The sequence below is a fragment of the Haliotis rufescens genome, unplaced genomic scaffold (genome assembly GCF_023055435.1).
Source record: "Haliotis rufescens isolate VD_foot unplaced genomic scaffold, xgHalRufe1.0.p SCAF_5, whole genome shotgun sequence".
NCBI classification, from domain to species: domain Eukaryota; kingdom Metazoa; phylum Mollusca; class Gastropoda; order Lepetellida; family Haliotidae; genus Haliotis; species Haliotis rufescens.
This window is the reverse complement of record NW_025964223.1, coordinates 35270099-35288865: the sequence shown is the minus strand read 5'-3', so window position 1 is coordinate 35288865 and position 18767 is coordinate 35270099. Positions and strand designations below refer to the sequence as shown.

Here is an 18767-nt window from a genome sequence, read left to right as displayed (position 1 = left end):
CGACACCTTTCACATGCAAGCCTAGCGCATCTTCCCGAGGCAAGAGGGTCAACTGACTTTAAAAGTCCAGTTTCCACCCTTGCCGAACTAGGCTGGAATTACTTGGCTTGATCGCTGCGCCACCTGTTGCTAATACCAATTATGTCCCTTCTAAACCTCTCCTATGGACCAATCAGATGCCACCTCTCGTATCACTTGCGTTTGCTTCACACAAAATGGTGGCGCCCAGTCAGGACAATCTGTTCGATAATCAAGATCTATATTGTGATAAAACGGGTCTTACATCGCGAAATGCATCAAATCACGTGAGCCCCTTGATTACAAACATGAAAGGATTTGGAAAATATCTGCTGACAATGAGTTGGCGGTGCACATGCTTTGCAAATTCTGCAATTGATCGAAATCTGCATGACCGTTTACGTACCGGATTTTGATTTCGGTGCACGATTTTGATTGGACTATGCATAGACTTGTTAGTACAGCCAAAAAGTAACTCCACAATACCAGCCTAGTTCGGCAAGGATGGAAACTGGACTTTTAAAGTCAGTTAACTCTCTTGCCTCGGGAAGATGGCCAAGCGTGGAAATTTGTCAACACTGGGTCATAGTCCATCGCAGTGACGACACATGATACACAGAAAGAGCTATATTCTTTTGGCAAATACCTATCAAAGTTCATTTTTTTTAAATGATTGAGCATGGCGAAGGATACAGAGTGGTGTATAGCAAATGCAATGGTGCAAATGAGAAGTCTGAAATGAACATCATTCCCAGACACGAATGTCGAGTACTCACTGTCTCTGTGCAGCGTCACTTGTCGAGTTCCCCTCGGGTGGATAAACGAGCCGATTCTGGCTCTATACATATCAGTCAATACCATGTTGATGTCAGGAGTGTTGATCATATACCAAGTTATCTCCTAGCATTGGCAGTGTCGTATATGCTTCCTACCTTGGCATATATTTTGAAAACAGCTTGACATTACATGGTGTTGTCACATCAAGCGCTTATAGCGCCACCAGTGGCTATTACCATATTGCCTTTTGGTGGGAAAACCATCCCCTAGGATCAGATGAATTAGTAAATGGTTTCCCTTTACAGCGCCTTATCCTACAGTATATCCAATTCAGCAGGCTGAAGGTTAACATGCATGTCATCAAGAGATCTCAGTTAGATCCAGATGCGATTGATTGTGATAATAATCAGGACCAACTGTTTTCTTAATGTGTAAATATCCTCATTGTTTCCCTTCCACTTCACAGGGACTCAGACTGTACAGGCTGATAAGATCAAGTCCATGAAAGCCCTATGACTGTTTTAGCTGCAACTTATTGGCCCAACTGTATGTTTTATCCATACATCGTCAAGTGGCAATTACAACAACTACTGGTGTGGCGCTGTCTTTTACGGCAGCCACACACTTGCAGCCACATCCAACCATGGAATTGTTAGCTCTGCATGTGTGGCTCATATTATGGATTCTCTGCTTGAGCGTCTCAGGCTAGTGACACATCATTGCAATTCCATGTTTTTACTTTTGACAACAGTTGGCGGTTGTTTGCTGTCTGTAATCGGTGAAAGGATGATTGACCTAAAAAAGTATCAACACAGTTTGTTGCTGATTTTCTACTTTACCTTCAGGAAATTAGAAATCTCCAGGATGTTCCTGTAGCTTCTTAGATGGCTGACATCAACACTGTATTTTTGGAGGCATGTCAACATGCTGCATTGCTGTCTCCCCCGATTAACAATCCCCATGAATTTAAAGCACTTACCTCTACCCTGGCACTCAACATAGTTTCTTATTTGTTTTCATAATTTGTTACATATCTGAAGAAAATATTTGTAGTAATTTAGTCTACTGCCCAGGTAGCACTGCTCACAGTCCATATATATATATAATGCAATTCATGGACAGATTTACCTGACACTAAAAAAAGTATCATGATGTAGATATATTTGTGAGACATTCTTCTAATTTCTAAAATAACCAGTGTGATTGAACATGTCATTGTAAACACACTCAGCATGTTGTGACAGAGAATATAGATTGCACCTCCTTAATGTTTGTTTTTTGTAGAAAGATTAAAATGTTCATAATTATTGCTTACATTTTGATAAGTAGTCAAACAAGAGCTTAAATATTTAACAGATTTTCTACAAACTCAATAATTTTTCATACCTAACATTTCCACCTGAACGACGTGGTCATTATTCAGTTCTTCCTTTCCAGGCTTGTTATGAAACAACCCCTTATGAGCAGCTGGCCTCCCGGTGGGCTTCTTGCAGATGAAATGGGCCTTGGGAAAACAGTGGAGGTACTCAGCTGTGTTCTCCTGCATCCTCGCACCAGTCTGCCGCGCCCACAGAAACTGTCTTTCTCATGTGATCAGGAGGTAGGTTCAAGGAGTGTAATGATATATCAAACTACTGATCTGTTGCAATTGTTTGCAATTATAAATGCTAATGGTATTGTCAATAGTATTCATATAAGTCGATATTTATAATGACAAACAACATACAGATGATGCAGAAATAATGATTTATCAAGATTTGGCGGAGGGAGATTCACATTGTACCAATGTCCTGAAGCCAGGTCACACAAGTAGGGGTATGTGCACCCCAGCTACTTGCGCTGATTGTCAGGATGACCTTGCTGGTTGGAATTAAAAGGTAAGTGCACCAGCTTGTGATCAAGTACCATGGTGACCACCACCCCAGTCAAGCCAAACAAGCAGGAGTCTATGACACCGACTACGTGTCCTGTTGACTGAGTAAACTAGATTGACAGGAGAGCCTTAGATTACTGTACATATGGGGGAAAAGATCCACAAGAGGATCTGTGGATAACTGCCAAATGATCAGTTGGTTTAAAATATTAAGAGATGACTCAGAATTCCCCATAAGAAGTAGTTTAATAGAAAAAACATATACATTGCACTGAATACATTATGGTGAATTATAGACACAGCATTGACAACAAGTTTGCGACTGTGAAAAATTTAAATTGTTTCCGCATCATGTTCATATAGATGATAAATCACCTGGACGGATTCATGACTAAACATGCTAAAGCACTAGACTGCTGTCTGATAATGACAGGACTCAAGATAGTGGCGAACAAAATCTGTTTGGATGACATTGAACTACATATACATATACAAACAAGAAGGTAACAAAAAGCATGCAGACCAACAGTGGCTAATCTTGCCAACTAAACTATTAGTCTTGCAGTAAAGAAATTGCTATCTTTGATGGGTTTCAAAACATGGTACATGTTTTTCAATTACATCAAAACACACTTTGGCAGTATCGATGCAAACTGACTACACTCAAGTTATCAGTGTCCCAGAGGCATGCGTACAAATACATGGTAGCCAAGCTAAGGCTTAGTGTTGCATTTGGCGAGCAGCAGACAGTGATCTAGGAGCCCCGGCAATGGATTCTTCTGATGTTTGAATAAGGTGTACGTAGCGCCGAGATGACCAACGTCCGAGTGTCTTGATCATGTCATCTGGTATGGCTGCTGCTGCTGCAGATGTAGCAGCACCAATTCTGAAGGAGTGTCCATTGTATGATTCTGGTAACCAGCTGCTGCTAATAGAATCTTTAGTTGCTTGATAAAGAAAGTTCTTGATAGAGCCTTTCTCTCCAGTGACACAAATAGGGGGGCCTCAGGTTGCCGAGTCGCCTGGGTCCACCAGAGTGGGTTGGTGAACATACTCGAAACTGGACAGATGTTGTTGCCTACTCTGTGAATTGTGAGGGTGATACCTTGTCGGAATGGTTCAGTTTTAGATGATTTTAACTTGAGTTTGAAGTGAGATAAGTTGTTGGCAAGACCCACTGAATTAAAGCACAAGTGAATCAGTGGAATACCTCACATGTAAATTCCCCACATCTGAGAAATGCGAAGAAGGCCAAGCAACACATGCTTTCATGAAGAAGGCTAAACTTCTAAGGAAAGCACATTGGTTTAACACATGACACATGTCACTCAGCACCTTAGTGGTAACTGGCAGTCAGACCAATTGGAAGGACACTGGTTTCTCATAATTGCATGAACAATGGTCTGTAGGGACCCTGTCACCAATGGATTATCTGCACCTGCTCTCATGTACACAAATTTCACTCCACAAACATAGGACTTGATGGTTGAATACCGTAGACTGAGTGTTTTGTAACAGTAGGTCACAAAGAGCAACAGTGTCTGTTCTGACAAAGGGAGCAGTTCGCTGCCCCAAACTACATCATACAAGGCCATGAATCTGATGAAGGTTTCTTAACCTGACTGATACACATGGGACGTTCTGACACTGCACAAGACCATAACTGTTCGAGGTCGAATTCTGCCATGTGCATCTTCTCCGTTATGGATACTTCGTCTTGGCCATGGTGGGACACAGGGTTGGCAATCGATAAGCTTCTGGGGCAAACTTTAGGAATCTCGTGATCTGCAACCGAGAGAGTGCATCACTACCTTCCCAGGTATGTGATTGGCTACAAACACAAAATGGTACTCTATGGCAGTTAGTATCAACCTTCTCATCAACTTCATGATAATAGTAGACTTTGATCAGCCTTTGTTCACAATACGGACAGTGGCTGTGTTGTAGCAATGAGATCTGATGCAGTTCCTGCCCAACCTGTGGCCCCATAACACTGCCGCTGATACTATGGGATACAATTCCAACAATGCTATAGACATTTCTTGACCGGCCTATTCAGTTAGTGCTTGTGGCCATGGTGAGGAAAACCATTGTCTTTGAAAATACCCTCCATAGCCAAAGAACCTGAAACATCTGTGAACAACGTGATATCTGTTTCCAGAATAAACATAGACACCCCATTGAACACCGCAAGAACTATCTCCACATGTCAAAGTCTATCCTGCATTCTTCATTGAGATAAAGTTATCATATAAATTTGGTACTGAATGAGCAAGTTGTAACAGGTAGCTCATAAATGAACATCCAGGTCGAATTACTTGCCTGGCAAAGTTCAGGTGTCCTAACACCACCAACATGTTCTGTCAGTTGACAATCTTTTGAAGTAGCAGACTGTCAATGATGGCCAAGATATGAGGAATCTTGTCTTCGGGTAGACAGACTTCCATGTAGACAGAGCCTAAAGTGATACCCAAGTATTCAAGGCATGTGGTGGGTCCCCTATGGTCTTGTGTGCTGCTAATGGGATGCCAAGGTCTTCGAACATCTGTATCAGTGCTGATATAACCATATACCCTCTGGTCAGTGATTCATACATATACATATAAAATCATCCAACAAATGTAGAATATATGTAATGTTGTAACAGTTTTTGGCTTTCCAGCAGATGGCTGTGGAGAGTGTGTCGAAGATTTTTGGGTTGGATCTACACCCGAATACCAGTCATGCAAAATGATATAGTTGTCCTTGACACTTGATGCTGTGTAGATATGCCAGATACTTGTGTGAATAGAGACTAACTTACAAGCATCTGTCAGTCTTGCACAGAAAGGAACCAATGGCTTAATGAAGGTGATGGCATCATCTGCATTGACATAGGAGAGGAGTACTTCTCTTTATCAATCAGCGAGTTTAAGCTGGGGTTAAGTAGATCATTGTGTGGTGCTGTCATGTCCACTATGAGTCTTTGTTTTTTCAAATACTTCCGTTTTATTCTGTGATGTAGGAAATTAATGCTGACCTCAAGCAAAAAATGCAACTCAGTACCAATGCGCCTCCCCCTACCCCATCCCCAGTGGAATGATACATATCCTTACCTTAATCCAAACTTACCTTAATCCAATCAAACAGTAAATAGCACCACTTATTAGCACTGAGAAGAGCACCTCCATTAAAACAATAAAGAGTGTTTTACTAAAAACAACACACAGTTTATATGTTTATTCTGTTGACTGGCATTAAGGAAGTTCAAAGGCAATAAAATAATTGAACCAGCAAGAATTCACTGATTTGTATAACCTTTGTGCAGCTCAGTGTTCACCAGTCCCGAATCAAAGGTGGCATTGTGTAACCCATGGGTTGACTGCAAATTCTGACATACTTTGTACTTAGTTGGAGGATGCTCTCTGCCGTATCTTGGTCTGGGTGAACTTGTAATTATTCCCCGCCCAACAAAGTTGGCGGGGGATATAGAAACGGGCTCCGTCCGTACGTCTGTCCGTCACGTTTCGTTTCCGAAACCGTTCAATATTTTTTCATGAAACTTTGCAGGTCTGTCAGGTACATGCTGAACTGGTGCCTTTTGCTATTTAGAAATTTGTATTTTTTATGTTTCCATGGCAACAAGATGGACTTAGATTCCAAACTCTTCTTTTTTTTACAATTTCCATGACAAGTTCCACCTCGGTTAAAAAAGATTAGGGTTTGTTTCGATTTAATTATGTCATAAATTCTGCAACAGGGGCGGGGGATAAAGCCACGTGAGTGCCGAACTCTTGTTTGGTTTGGAGACTGTCTATAATCAATAATAATGGAATTGCATCCAACTGTTGTAAGCCGAGTCATTTTTGCTGTTTCCAATTCCTGCAAGTACTGTCTGATGAATCAGGGGTCCGGTCTTGCTGGCATCTACTTCTAGGGTGGGGTATCTTGCAGGTAACACAGATGTGTTAGGAACGGCACTGTGGGAATGTGCAATAGTTGTCTTGGTAGTTATTGCACACTTTCTGACCTTGAAAGAACACGATTGGTTGTCCTCTTGAGTCCATAGGATTGGGAACTGCCAGGGGTGCGCACCTGTCCTCGGAAACTTTGGGTAACCTGCCATGTGGTTTGACATGCCTCTGCTGATAGAGGCAGAATTCCGTTATGTGTCTTACGTCCTGGTACAGATCACACTGGTTGACTTGCTTGGAAATGAAAACTTTCCTGTGGATGTCTGGATCTATCGTTCCCCAGTAAAGTCTTTGATTCAGTTGCTCAATAGCTGCGGCAGCTTTGGCAGAGAACAGTTTATGGTATTAAACATTGAGAATTAGTTGTCTCTGTGCTCAGTGTAATGATATTTTGTAGATATTCATCGAGTTCCCAAGACCAACAACCATAAACTTCAGTCACTATCCGCTTTTATCATGAAAATACTGTTATAAAATTCTGCATGGAAAGGGGCTGATGCAGTCATTGATCAGGAGTTCATATGAAATGCAATTCACTGTTCCAATCTCGAACATGTTTCCCTCCATTCTTGTGGCAAGGGTGTACTGTGGCCTGGATCTGAGGTGATGAATTGCAAAGCTGGTTCTGTGTGCATACATTCACCCTCAGTTGCTGGTCCCTGGTTCTGGTGGTGAGATTCGGTTATGAGCTGGCAGAATGTTGTTTGTGAGCATGGAGACTGTGTCTAAAAGGGATTTCACAGTCTGCAGCAACACTGATAGGTTAACTTTTCTTTGGTCGACCTTGCCAGGTGGTGACGTCATGGAATTCATATGTTGAGTGTCTATTGCTTGTAAGGTTGTCCCATTATTGTCCTGATTAATGCTTGATTGCAAGTTCTCCTCCTCTAATGTCCTTTGTTGTCCATTTCTGCTAGAGGTAGAGTTGCGTGTGTAGAGATGTGTGCCTTCGTCATTGATGTTGGCAAGTCTACGGTCACCAATTCCTCTGCTATGTGTTGGCGGAGTTGCGAAATATACCAGTTTTGAGGGTTGGGGTCCATAACACCCTGAGGGTTGTTAGTGTATCTACGAAGGGCCCAAGAAGTCTTGGTAGTCCCGCTGTTGGTGTCATGAGATGATCCCCTTGCATGGGTATCCGCTAAATCACCATTTTGCAGATGAGTTCCTGTGTAAAATGCACTGGCCACATTCGTACGATTGAACCGTCGGGATCTGCGGGTTGCCATTAAATAGTATCAGTAAAACCCTGCATAGGTGTACTGTTGATGCATACTACCGGATAAAAAGTCGGAGGAAGGAGTCCCACCTCCTTTGATACTGATGTGCTACGAACGTTTAGGCCTGGACACAATGGCGACAACTGACAATTTAACTGTCGATTTAATTTCGACTTGAGAATGTTCTGACATCTCTCATATGACCCCATCTGCAGAAACTGTTTATCTACTGTGATCAGAAGGTAGGTTCTAACATCTCTCATATGACCCCATCCACAGAAACTGTGGACATCTCTCTCATATGACCCAACCAACAGAAACCGTGGACATCTCTCTCATATGACCCCATCCACAGAAACTGTGGACATCTCTCTCATTTGACCCAACCAACAGAAACTGTTGACATCTCTCTCATATGACCCCATCACAGAAAATGTCCATCTCATATGTACATCACAAAACTAATTACCCTGTATGCTCCTAATTGTTTGAAAAAAAGGAAATTGTCTGCCACAAATGTGTTTTTTAGAAACAAATATTTTGGCTCATAGTTTTAATTGAAAAAATATCTGGGTTTGCAGCTGTCTCAAAAAATATATCAAATGGTTGGTCCCTAAGGACCACCTCATTTTTTCATATTACTTGGTTAATCTGTCATTGCATGACATGTCCTTCTTTTGAGTAGTAAACACATCATCTCCTCAGAAACCATTGGCCCAATGAAGCTGCAACTTGATGAAACTTTACATGCATTTTCCCACTAAATGTAATTTGGTAGTGTAGTAACATGTTTTAGTTAATAGTGTCAAGTGAAGTCTTTTGTTCATATGAAGGCCACTGGCCCATATACAGATAAAGTGCATATAAGTATATTACAATGGTACATGAATTCACAAGTAGCTTATATAATAGTATTCCAGTATTTGCTAAACTTTGTCTCATAGTTTTGACAAAGTTTCTTAGTAACCTTACATCGTTCAAAGACAGAGTCCATTCTAAATATACATATTCAGATTATGCCAATACATTTTAGACAGTTAGAGGTGTCTTATGTTCTTATTGGAGTTACATATTAAGATAAAATAATATTCATCTTATATACCTGGATTAAACAGAGGTCATAAATGTAAACTAAAATAAATCCCCAACCATCTTCCTTAGCTAACTTTCAACCCTAACAACCCCATTCTCAGTCTTATCCACATACAGTAGAACACGGATATAACGAACTAAAAGGGACCAGAGAAATCAGTTCGTTATATCCGTTGTTCCTTATACACTTTTTCACTCGGAAACGTCCGCCATCTTGGATCAACAGCATTAATAATTCTCCATTTCGTGTCTAAACTGATAGCTTTCCTCTTACTATTGCCCGCCATGATAGCATATGCAAGTGATCTGACACTTGGACACAATCTCGTAATTTTTTTATGTTTAATGTTTGTTTTACAGACAAGATTACATGTACAGGTAAGATTAACACAATGCAAATTAAACAAGGTTGATCGTCACCGCTGATTGTATTGATTCACCGCCATTGTGTTGATTCGCCACTGATTGCGTACAGCCAATTGTCAGTGACACTTGACACTGAGTGAGATTTCTCAGTTCGCTATACACGTCACTAATAAGTGATAGATGGGCTTGTCGGTAATCAGATATAAGTTCGCTGTATCCCTTAGTTCGCTGTAGAGAGTTCGTTATATACGTAAATTTTATATGATATAATAAAGGAGATAAATCAGGGATTTTTTAACAGTTCGTTGTATCCGTTTGTTCGCTATATCTGTGTTCGTTATATCCGTGTTCTACTGTATTACATTGTTTTCTATCTGTTAAAAGGGCAAGGTACTTCTCAGGTTTAATTAGGCTTTAAAACGCTTTATATATGTTACATCTTGCTTGAGCTATGTGCTTTTATACTATTTCATGATTGATGATATATATCAGTTGCAACCTTTTTATACAAACAAAGAAAAGCAAATGTATCTCCAACACGCTGATCAATCCATTTAACTCCAAATCCATGTGAAAACAATGAAGTGTGTACAGTAGATACATAGGTTTGGTATGCACAGTTTTCATGGTACTTAAGCATATTACAGACTTTCTTCGGAATTCTGTCAGTGTGCATTTCTGTATCTTTAAGCCAGTATTTTATTCGATGACAGAGTGCATTTATATATAACCGATATCGGCCACATTTTGAGTTTTGGCATGTATGTCCTGCAATTAAACTGAAAACAGCGGTGGACCTTCAAGTGGCTTGAATTTGTTCATGGCATGAAATTGACATTTTTGTTTTTCAGTATATAATCATTTGTGGAAAATGTTTTAGCATATCCTTTCAGATGTTTTGGTAGGACATCTAGCACTGCAATAGTGCATTTTATCCTGGCAGCTTTTTTTTCTTAAAGTTGACAAAAATCTGTCAAGCATATGTCAGTGGTCAGTCATATGGGTTATCAATTACACAGCCTCATAAACACAAAGATGCATTAAGATTTTGTTGGAATTTGACCAGCATTTCAGCAAATAAAATTTTAAAACAAATGAAACCAGTGTTCAGGTTGGGAAACCCTGAGATTGCTGACCTTTTGCATCACTGCCAGTTACTATACACACTTTCCTCAATCGATGGCCAAAGCTCACTTGAAAGTTCCTAAAGAGCAATAGAGCATTGTCACTATTTTTTTAAATATTTCGTCGGAACATTTGTTTATCAAGTATTTAGCAAGATTGGCTAAAGACTGGTGTATTCTGAAGTTATCATCAATATGTATATGTTTATGTTTTTTGCAGGAGATCACTACACTGGAACACAGTAAAATTGGATTGCACAATTTTAGGACTGATCCTCCATCAGTTGGTTGTCATCAGGACAACCAGAACACAGAACTGACATTGGTCACCATGAGTGACAATCCTACATCAGTTGGTAGTCATCAGGACAACCAGAACACAGAACTGACATCGGTCACCATGAGTGACAATCCTACATCAGTTGGTAGTCATCAGGACAACCAGAACACAGAACTGACATCGGTCACCATGAGTGACAATCCTACATCAGTTGGTAGTCATTGGGATAACCAGAACACAGAACTGACATCGGTCACCATGAGTGACAATCCTACATCAGTTGGTAGTCATTGGGATAACCAGAACACAGAACTGACATCGGTCACCATGAGTGACAATCCTACATCAGTTAGTAGTCATCAGGACAACCAGAACACAGAACTGACATTGGTCACCATGAGTGACAATCCTACATCAGTTGGTAGTCATCAGGACAACCAGAACACAGAACTGACATCGGTCACCATGAGTGACAATCCTACATCAGTTGGTAGTCATCAGGACAACCAGAACACAGAACTGACACCGGTCACCATGAGTGACAATCCTACATCAGTTGGTAGTCATCAGGACAACCAGAACACAGAACTGACATCGGTCACCATGAGTGACAATCCTACATCAGTTGGTAGTCATTGGGATAACCAGAACACAGAACTGACATCGGTCACCATGAGTGACAATCCTACATCAGTTGGTAGTCATCAGGACAACCAGAACACAGAACTGACATCAGTCACAATGAGTGACAATCCTCCATCAGTTGGTAGTCATCAGTACATCCAGAACACAGAACTGATGTCAGGCATCAGCAGTGGCTGTATGAAGGCTATGGATGAAAATACGAAACCTAAGGTTCTGGTTTTATCTACACATATCTGTGAAGTTAGTGAACATGAAAAAGGCAGTAACTCATCCATTCACAATTTAAAGAGCATGTCAAATGAAGATGTGATTTGTGACATGAACTGTCATGATTCTGGTGCCTTATCTTCCAATGAATCTGATGTACAAAGCATTGGGCTGCCAGGACAACCTACAGCAGACAAAGTGTTACGAAGGCGCAAGAACAAAAGGTTAACTTTTGGCAAAAAGAAAAGGATGATGATAACAGCAGATGTTGCAAGGAAAACTAAAGCCCTGAACAAGTCAGGGAAGAGCGAGAAAAACATGAAATTTCACATTCTAGTTGAGGAGAATGGTTTTAAACCAGCCACCTTTTTCATTAATACGCACATCAGTCAGAAACAGTGGTTTGAATGTGTTTGTGGAGGTGATACAAATGACAGACGAAGCAAGAAAAAGAAGCTGACTAATGTGCAGTGTGTTGTCTGTGGCCTATGGCAACATGCACAGTGTCTGCACTATGACCTCAACAACGCCTACCGGGGATGCTATAAGTGCCCACACTGCCATGTATCGTCAGTAAGTAAACAATGACCGTTCAAATCCTTTGTTTCCCACATGCCATCCTCATGTTAATAATTTGTGATATGTTTGTCTCCTGCACATAACATACAGTTTTTGAATACTATACATTCTGACAGTTCTCCCTGTATAAATTGTTATGTATCTTCATGTGTTTCAGTCCCCAATTCCGTCAGGTGCCACTCTGATTATCTCCCCTTTTTCCATCTGCCACCAGTGGAAGGAGGAGATCAAGAAACATGTCCGACAAGAGACACTCCATGTGTTTGTAAGTCTCAAGTTCATCCTTGCTTCAAACAGAAACTAGAAAAGTATCAATCATTTATTCAACTTGCATGTACATCAAGCAACCCCTTGTTAATAGGTATGTTTTAAGGTTATGTCAGATATTGACTATCAGTGCCACCATCACACTATGTTTCTGAAAACATGTTGTGCTGATCAATCATGACAAGGCCATACTCAAAGGTCATTGCCTGAGAAAAGTTTCAAACAAAGCCTCAATAAGCGTTTACTGTAGGTCAAAGAAACTTTGAGGCACTGAAAATGTTTTGTTTTAAAAATCTTAACGAAATTTATGTCCAACTAGTCTGCTGCTTCAACAACTTTGGTGCATCAGGATTGTCTGGTTTATCAACAAAAGCATGATCTTTTCTGTCAAAGTAGTGTTCAGTGAGGTGTTTTCATGACTGTTTCCTAGGCTTTTAGATTATCAGTGGGAACATCTGTAAGTATTGATTGATCTGGCTAACACTGATAGAATGAAAAATCAATGGATGCATTAGTTGTGTCCAGTTGGGTGGTGATATTTTATACACAGGGTATATATCCTCCAACTTGTTATCCAGCCACTTGCCTTCGTGGGACTCTATTTATTCTTCACTGCAGATTCCATGAAAATGTATTTTAAAAATGATAAAACTAATTTACCTGTATTGTACTAATTGTGACACATAACACTGAGAATGAATGTGTTATAAATCTCAACTTGTATTTTCTACATAATACAGAATTTATTTTACTTTCATTTTGAACATTGAGAAATTCATTTTGGAGATAAACCAACAGTATTTTGAAATTTGAGATAGTCAAACTGTAGATTTGATATCTCTTATTTTAATTTGGAACCAAGCCTTTACTGACACAAGGTTTTTGTGTGAAAACGCATGTTAAGTTTTAGATATCAAATGGACTTAGATAACTGATTTTAATAATATTTTGACCAATCAGAACCAAACATTCTTCACTGTCATGGCAGATTAAGTGTTATTAAAATTTAATCAATAATTTGTTTCCAATTTCTATTTTCATAATTGATGTACAGAACTATCATTGTTCCCATAAATATGAAAATATATATTCCATCAATTAGTTACAATTATATTACTTTCATTTGAAATCTATGTTTACTTTCAGGGAAAAGAATTATGTTTAATTTAATTAATTCAGCACAAAAACTTGTAAAGAAATGATGTCATTGAATTTTTAGGAGGATTTTCTTATTTATTACCATGATCATTACCCCAACTGTACAGATTATACATGCCAGTGCTTGGAAAAACAACCATTACATTGTTGAGAGCTGAATGAATCAATCTGAGGAATATTACATGTTAAAGTTAATAAATCTTTGGATAACAAGAGAAGGAATGTTTGTTCTGATTCTATTTGAACAGTTGAAATACTCTCAGGCTCTTCCTACATCCATTGTAATCACAAACACCATTATGTTAACACTGTCTCATAATGGAGTGTAAACAATGTGTTTTCAATGTCAACTATAGTCTGGAAGTTAATTTAAAGTACCGACGTTTACTACAATATCTGAAAAACTATTTGACCTACTCCAGTCAAAGTTGGTATGAGATTATTAAACATTCATACATAACTGGATATTACATTTAAAGACAATTGGTGCATCAATAAAAAATCTGTCTATTTAGCTATCACTATATTTCATCAACAACCAGACCTGTTCGTCACGGGTGGAACGAGCATTCATTGTAACAGCCATCTGCATAATGCTACCCCTGCGTCACAGGGCCATATGACACAGTTGAACCAATCAACTCAACTCGAAAGGTTGCACCTGAATCACGCACGCACGAATACGGTGTTAGCGTTAGATTTCAGGATGTCTCAGCGCAAGCATCCTTCTGCTGATGTGTAAGGTTTCGTTGTTAAAATATTTGAATACTTTAAGGCTGAAAGTGAAAGATGTTCGCCCTTCTTTGACATTTCAAAGTACATGAAAAGAACAATTCATGGGTTACAGCTTCCCAAACAAACCGTAGTTAAGATTTTGAACTTTCATAAAAACACACGCTCCCCTGCACATCCCTTAGGAAATTAAAGTTAGATTCCTTTGATAAGAAAGTTGTCAGGGACGTGATTTGGCGGTTAACACGAGAAAATGAATTTATTTCAACACGAAAACTAAAACAAATTCCCCTTACAGAGCATGACTTAGATATTTCCAAATGGACCATTTGTAAACTCCTTTCCAAATTTGGATATCAGTACAAAAAGACGAAAGGGTCGAAACTAGCAATGTGTGAACGACCAGATATCATTCGTTTGCGTATCAATTATTTGTGCACTAATAAAAAGAAACGAGAAAAAGGCTATGAGCCTGTCTATTTGGACGAAACCTGGGTTAACGCCTGCCACACAGCGGCTTACCAATGGTCTCACCCAGATACAAGAGATCGCAGCGCAAGATCCCCCCTGGTAAAGGGGAGTGCCTGATTGTCGTCCATGCAGGCTCCCACAGAGGTTTCCTCCCTGGGTGTGATCTAGTGTTCAGATCCAGATCTACAGATGGCAGAGACTACCATACCGAGATGAATAGTCAGGTTTTCACTACGTATGTTGCTCCTCTTAGCACTGCCTGATAAATCCTTGGTGGTTATGGACAATGCTCCCTATCACATTTGTCGAGATCCTATTAACCCTTGTCCAACCTCAAATTCCAACAAAGGTGAGATATGTCAGTGGTTGGACAACAACCGCATTGCTCGGCCCACGAAAGCCAAAAATACTGACTACTACCAACTGGTTCTTCAGAACAAACCCCCGCCATCTTATTTGATTGACAACATGTTGAGAGAACACGGTCACGAAGTGCTTAGACTTCCTCCTTACCATTGTGACTTGAATCCCATCAAACTAATCTGGGGTGATTTGAAAAATATGGTCGCACGGCAAAATAAGACCTTCAAGCTTGCCAAAGTCAAGCAGATTGTCTTGAAAGGGATGGGAGAAATTACAGATGTACGTTGGGCAAACTGTGTCCAACATGTTATCAAAGTTGAGGAAGAGTATTGGAAACAATACTGTATCCAACCAGATACTGTCCAGCCTGTTGTTGTTGTTGTTTGTTTATTTAGGTGACAGCACAGACTCCGAATCTGACGACGAGGGCATTTTGTGGGACCAAAAATAGTGCAATACATATACCCCTGTTTCACTACGACATGTAATAGCCCGAATTACCACTGATATGAATTCTTACATATTCGTACATATTCTTAATCATTTCTTAAGAATCTAATATATATCTTATTTGATTCCCAAACATTCTTGTAGTTCGTGGGATTCGTGAGAAAAAATTTGTTTATCAAAGAATTTCTAGGAATCGTCTACAAATTTCAGGTTCGTGCTTTGTAGTACATGTCGTAATCGGATCTTGTCCACTTTGTGCAATTCTTGGCTCAGAATTTGATTCTCTTTCACCCGAAACAGCCCCGAAAGTCTCGAATCATCTACGAAAATATTAAAATATTTTCTTCGAAACAATAAAGCAATGATTTGTCTAAATGAATAATTACGTATGATATATTACACCTAATAGCATGATGCATGAAATATAATAATGTGTCAAGGAATGTTACATTCAAGTCAATAACACTGACCTGAAAAAAGAATGCAAAATATATGGATAAATATTAATAAATAACTGCTTGAGACGCCCAACACTAACACTGTATTTGTGCGTGCGTGATTCAGGTGCAACCTTTCGAGTTGAGTTGATTGGTTCAACTGTGTCATATGGCCCTGTGACGCAGGGGTAGCATTATGCAGATGGCTGTTAAAATGAATGCTCGTTCCACCCGTGATGAACAGGTCTGGTTGTTGATGAAATATAGTGATAACTAAATAGACAGATTTTTTATTGATGCACCAATTGTCTTTAAATGTAATATCCAGTTATGTATGAATGTTTAATAATCTCATACCAACTTTGACTGGAGTAGGTCAAATAGTTTTTCAGATATTGTAGTAAACATCGGTACCTTAAATTAACTTCCAGACTATATGTGGGAAGCTTTCATGAAAACATAACTTGAAGACTAAATCTTGACATTGATGGTTGCAGGTGTACACTGGAGTGAGCAAGCAAGGCTTCATACAGCCGCAGACACTGGCTGATTGTGATGTAGTCATCACCACATATGAAACACTCAGGAAGGAAATTGATTATGTGGATTTACCACACAGTAACAGTAAGTGCTTACTTTGGTGAGCAGGAAACCTGGATAGACACATGATGATTGCATTGATTTATATACTCTTTTGAAAAAAGTAGGGGATCATGAAATATAAATGTGAATACCAAGTATAAGTATAAAGACCTGGTTCAGGTTGATGAGGTCAGTGTATGGTTCAGATAGATGGGGGTCAGTGTATGGTACAGATAGATGATGTAAGTGTCTGGTACAGACAGATAATGTACTTGTCTGGTACAGATAGATGATGTACTTATCTGGTACAGATAGATGAGGTCAGTGTATGGTACAGATAGATGAGGTCAGTGTATGGTACAGATAGATGATGTACTTGTCTGGTCCAGATAGATGAGGCCAGTGTATAGTACAGATAGATGATGTACTTGTCTGGTACAGATAGATGAGGCCAGTGTCTGGTACAGCTAGATGATGTACTTGTCTGGTACAGATAGATAAGGTCAGTGTATGGTACAGATAGATGATGTACTTGTCTGGTACAGATAGATGAGTCCAGTGTCTGGTACAGATAGATGATTTTCTTGTCTGGTACAGATAGATAAGGTCAGTGTATGGTACAGATAGATGATGTACTTGTCTGGTCCAGATAGATGATGTATTTGTCTGGTACAGATAGATGATGTACTTGTCTGGTCCAGATAGATGAGATCAGTGCATGGTACAGATAGAAGATTTACTTGTCTGGTCCAGATAGATGAGATCAGTGCATGGTACAGATAGAAGATTTACTTGTCTGGTCCAGATAGATGATGTATTTGTCTGGTACAGATAGATGATGTACTTGTCTGGTCCAGATAGATGAGGTCAGTGTATAGTACAGATAGAAGATTTACTTGTCTGGTACAGACAGATGATGTAAGTGTATAGTACAGATAGATGATGTACTTGTCTGGTACAGATAGATGATGTACTTATCTGGTACAGATAGATGATGTACTTGTCTGGTACAGATAGATGATGTATGTATCTGGTACAGATAGATGAGGTCAGTGTATGGTACAGATAGATGATGTACTTGTCTGGTACAGATAGAAGATGTACTTGTCTGGTACAGATAGATGATGTACTTGTCTGGTACAGATAGATGATGTACTTGTCTGGTACAGATAGAAGATGTACTTGTCTGGTACAGATAGATGATGTACTTGTCTGGTACAGATAGAAGATGTACTTGTCTGGTATAGATAGATGATGTACTCGTCTGGTACAGATGGATGATGTACTTGCCTGGTACAGATAGATGGTGTACTTGTCTGGTCAAGATAGATGAGCTCAGTGTCTGGTACAGATAGATGAGGTCAGTGTCTGGTACAGATAGATGAGGTAAGTGTATAGTTCAGAAAGATGATGTACTTGTCTGGTACAGATAGATGAGGTCAGTGTATGGTACAGCTAGATGATGCACTTGTCTGGTACAGATAGATGAGGCCAGTGTCTGGTACAGCTAGATGATGTACTTGTCTGGTAGAGATAGAAGAGGTCAGTGTCTGGAACAGCTAGGGGATGTTCTTGTCTGGTCCAGATAGATGTACTTGTCTGGTCCAGATAGATGAGCTCAGTGTCTGGTACAGCTAGGAGATGTACTTGTCTTGTACAGATAGATGAGCTCAGTGTCTGGTACAGCTAGGAGATGTACTTGTCTGGTACAGATAGATGAGGTCAGTGTCTGGTACAGCTAGATGATGTACTTGTCTGGTACGATAGATAGGGTCAGTGTCTGGTACAGCTAGATGATGTACTTGTCTGGTACAGATAGATAGGCTCAGTGTCTGGTACAGCTAGGAGATGTACTTGTCTTGTACCGATAGATGAGGTCAGTGTCTGGTACAGCTAGTTGATGTACTTGTCTGGTACAGATAGATAGGCTCAGTGTCTGGTACAGCTAGGAGATGTACTTGTCTGGTACAGATAGATGAGGTCAGAGGCTGGTACAGCAAGGTGATTTTCTTGTCTGGTACAGATAGATGATGTACTTGTATGGTACATACAGATGGGGGTCAGTATATTGTACAGATAAATGATGTACTTGTCTGGTACAGAAAGATGAGGTCCATCAGTTGATGAATATGTAAGAATATACTCCGAAATGTTGTGTTCCTCATAATAAAGA

At 39.8% G+C, this 18767-nt stretch overlaps 1 protein-coding gene across 3 annotated transcripts in view; it reads left to right on the top strand.

The window, feature by feature from the left end:
* Positions 1-18767, top strand: part of LOC124114713 (E3 ubiquitin-protein ligase SHPRH-like) — a 460251-nt gene that overhangs the window by 121211 nt on the left and 320273 nt on the right. For all 3 annotated transcript variants that reach the window (XM_046475414.2, XM_046475413.2, XM_046475415.2), the window contains exons 6-9: positions 2233-2395; positions 10644-12128; positions 12292-12399; positions 16510-16636. In XM_046475414.2, the coding sequence (XP_046331370.2) occupies positions 2233-2395; positions 10644-12128; positions 12292-12399; positions 16510-16636 (1883 nt within the window). The remainder of the gene's footprint in view (positions 1-2232; positions 2396-10643; positions 12129-12291; positions 12400-16509; positions 16637-18767) is intronic.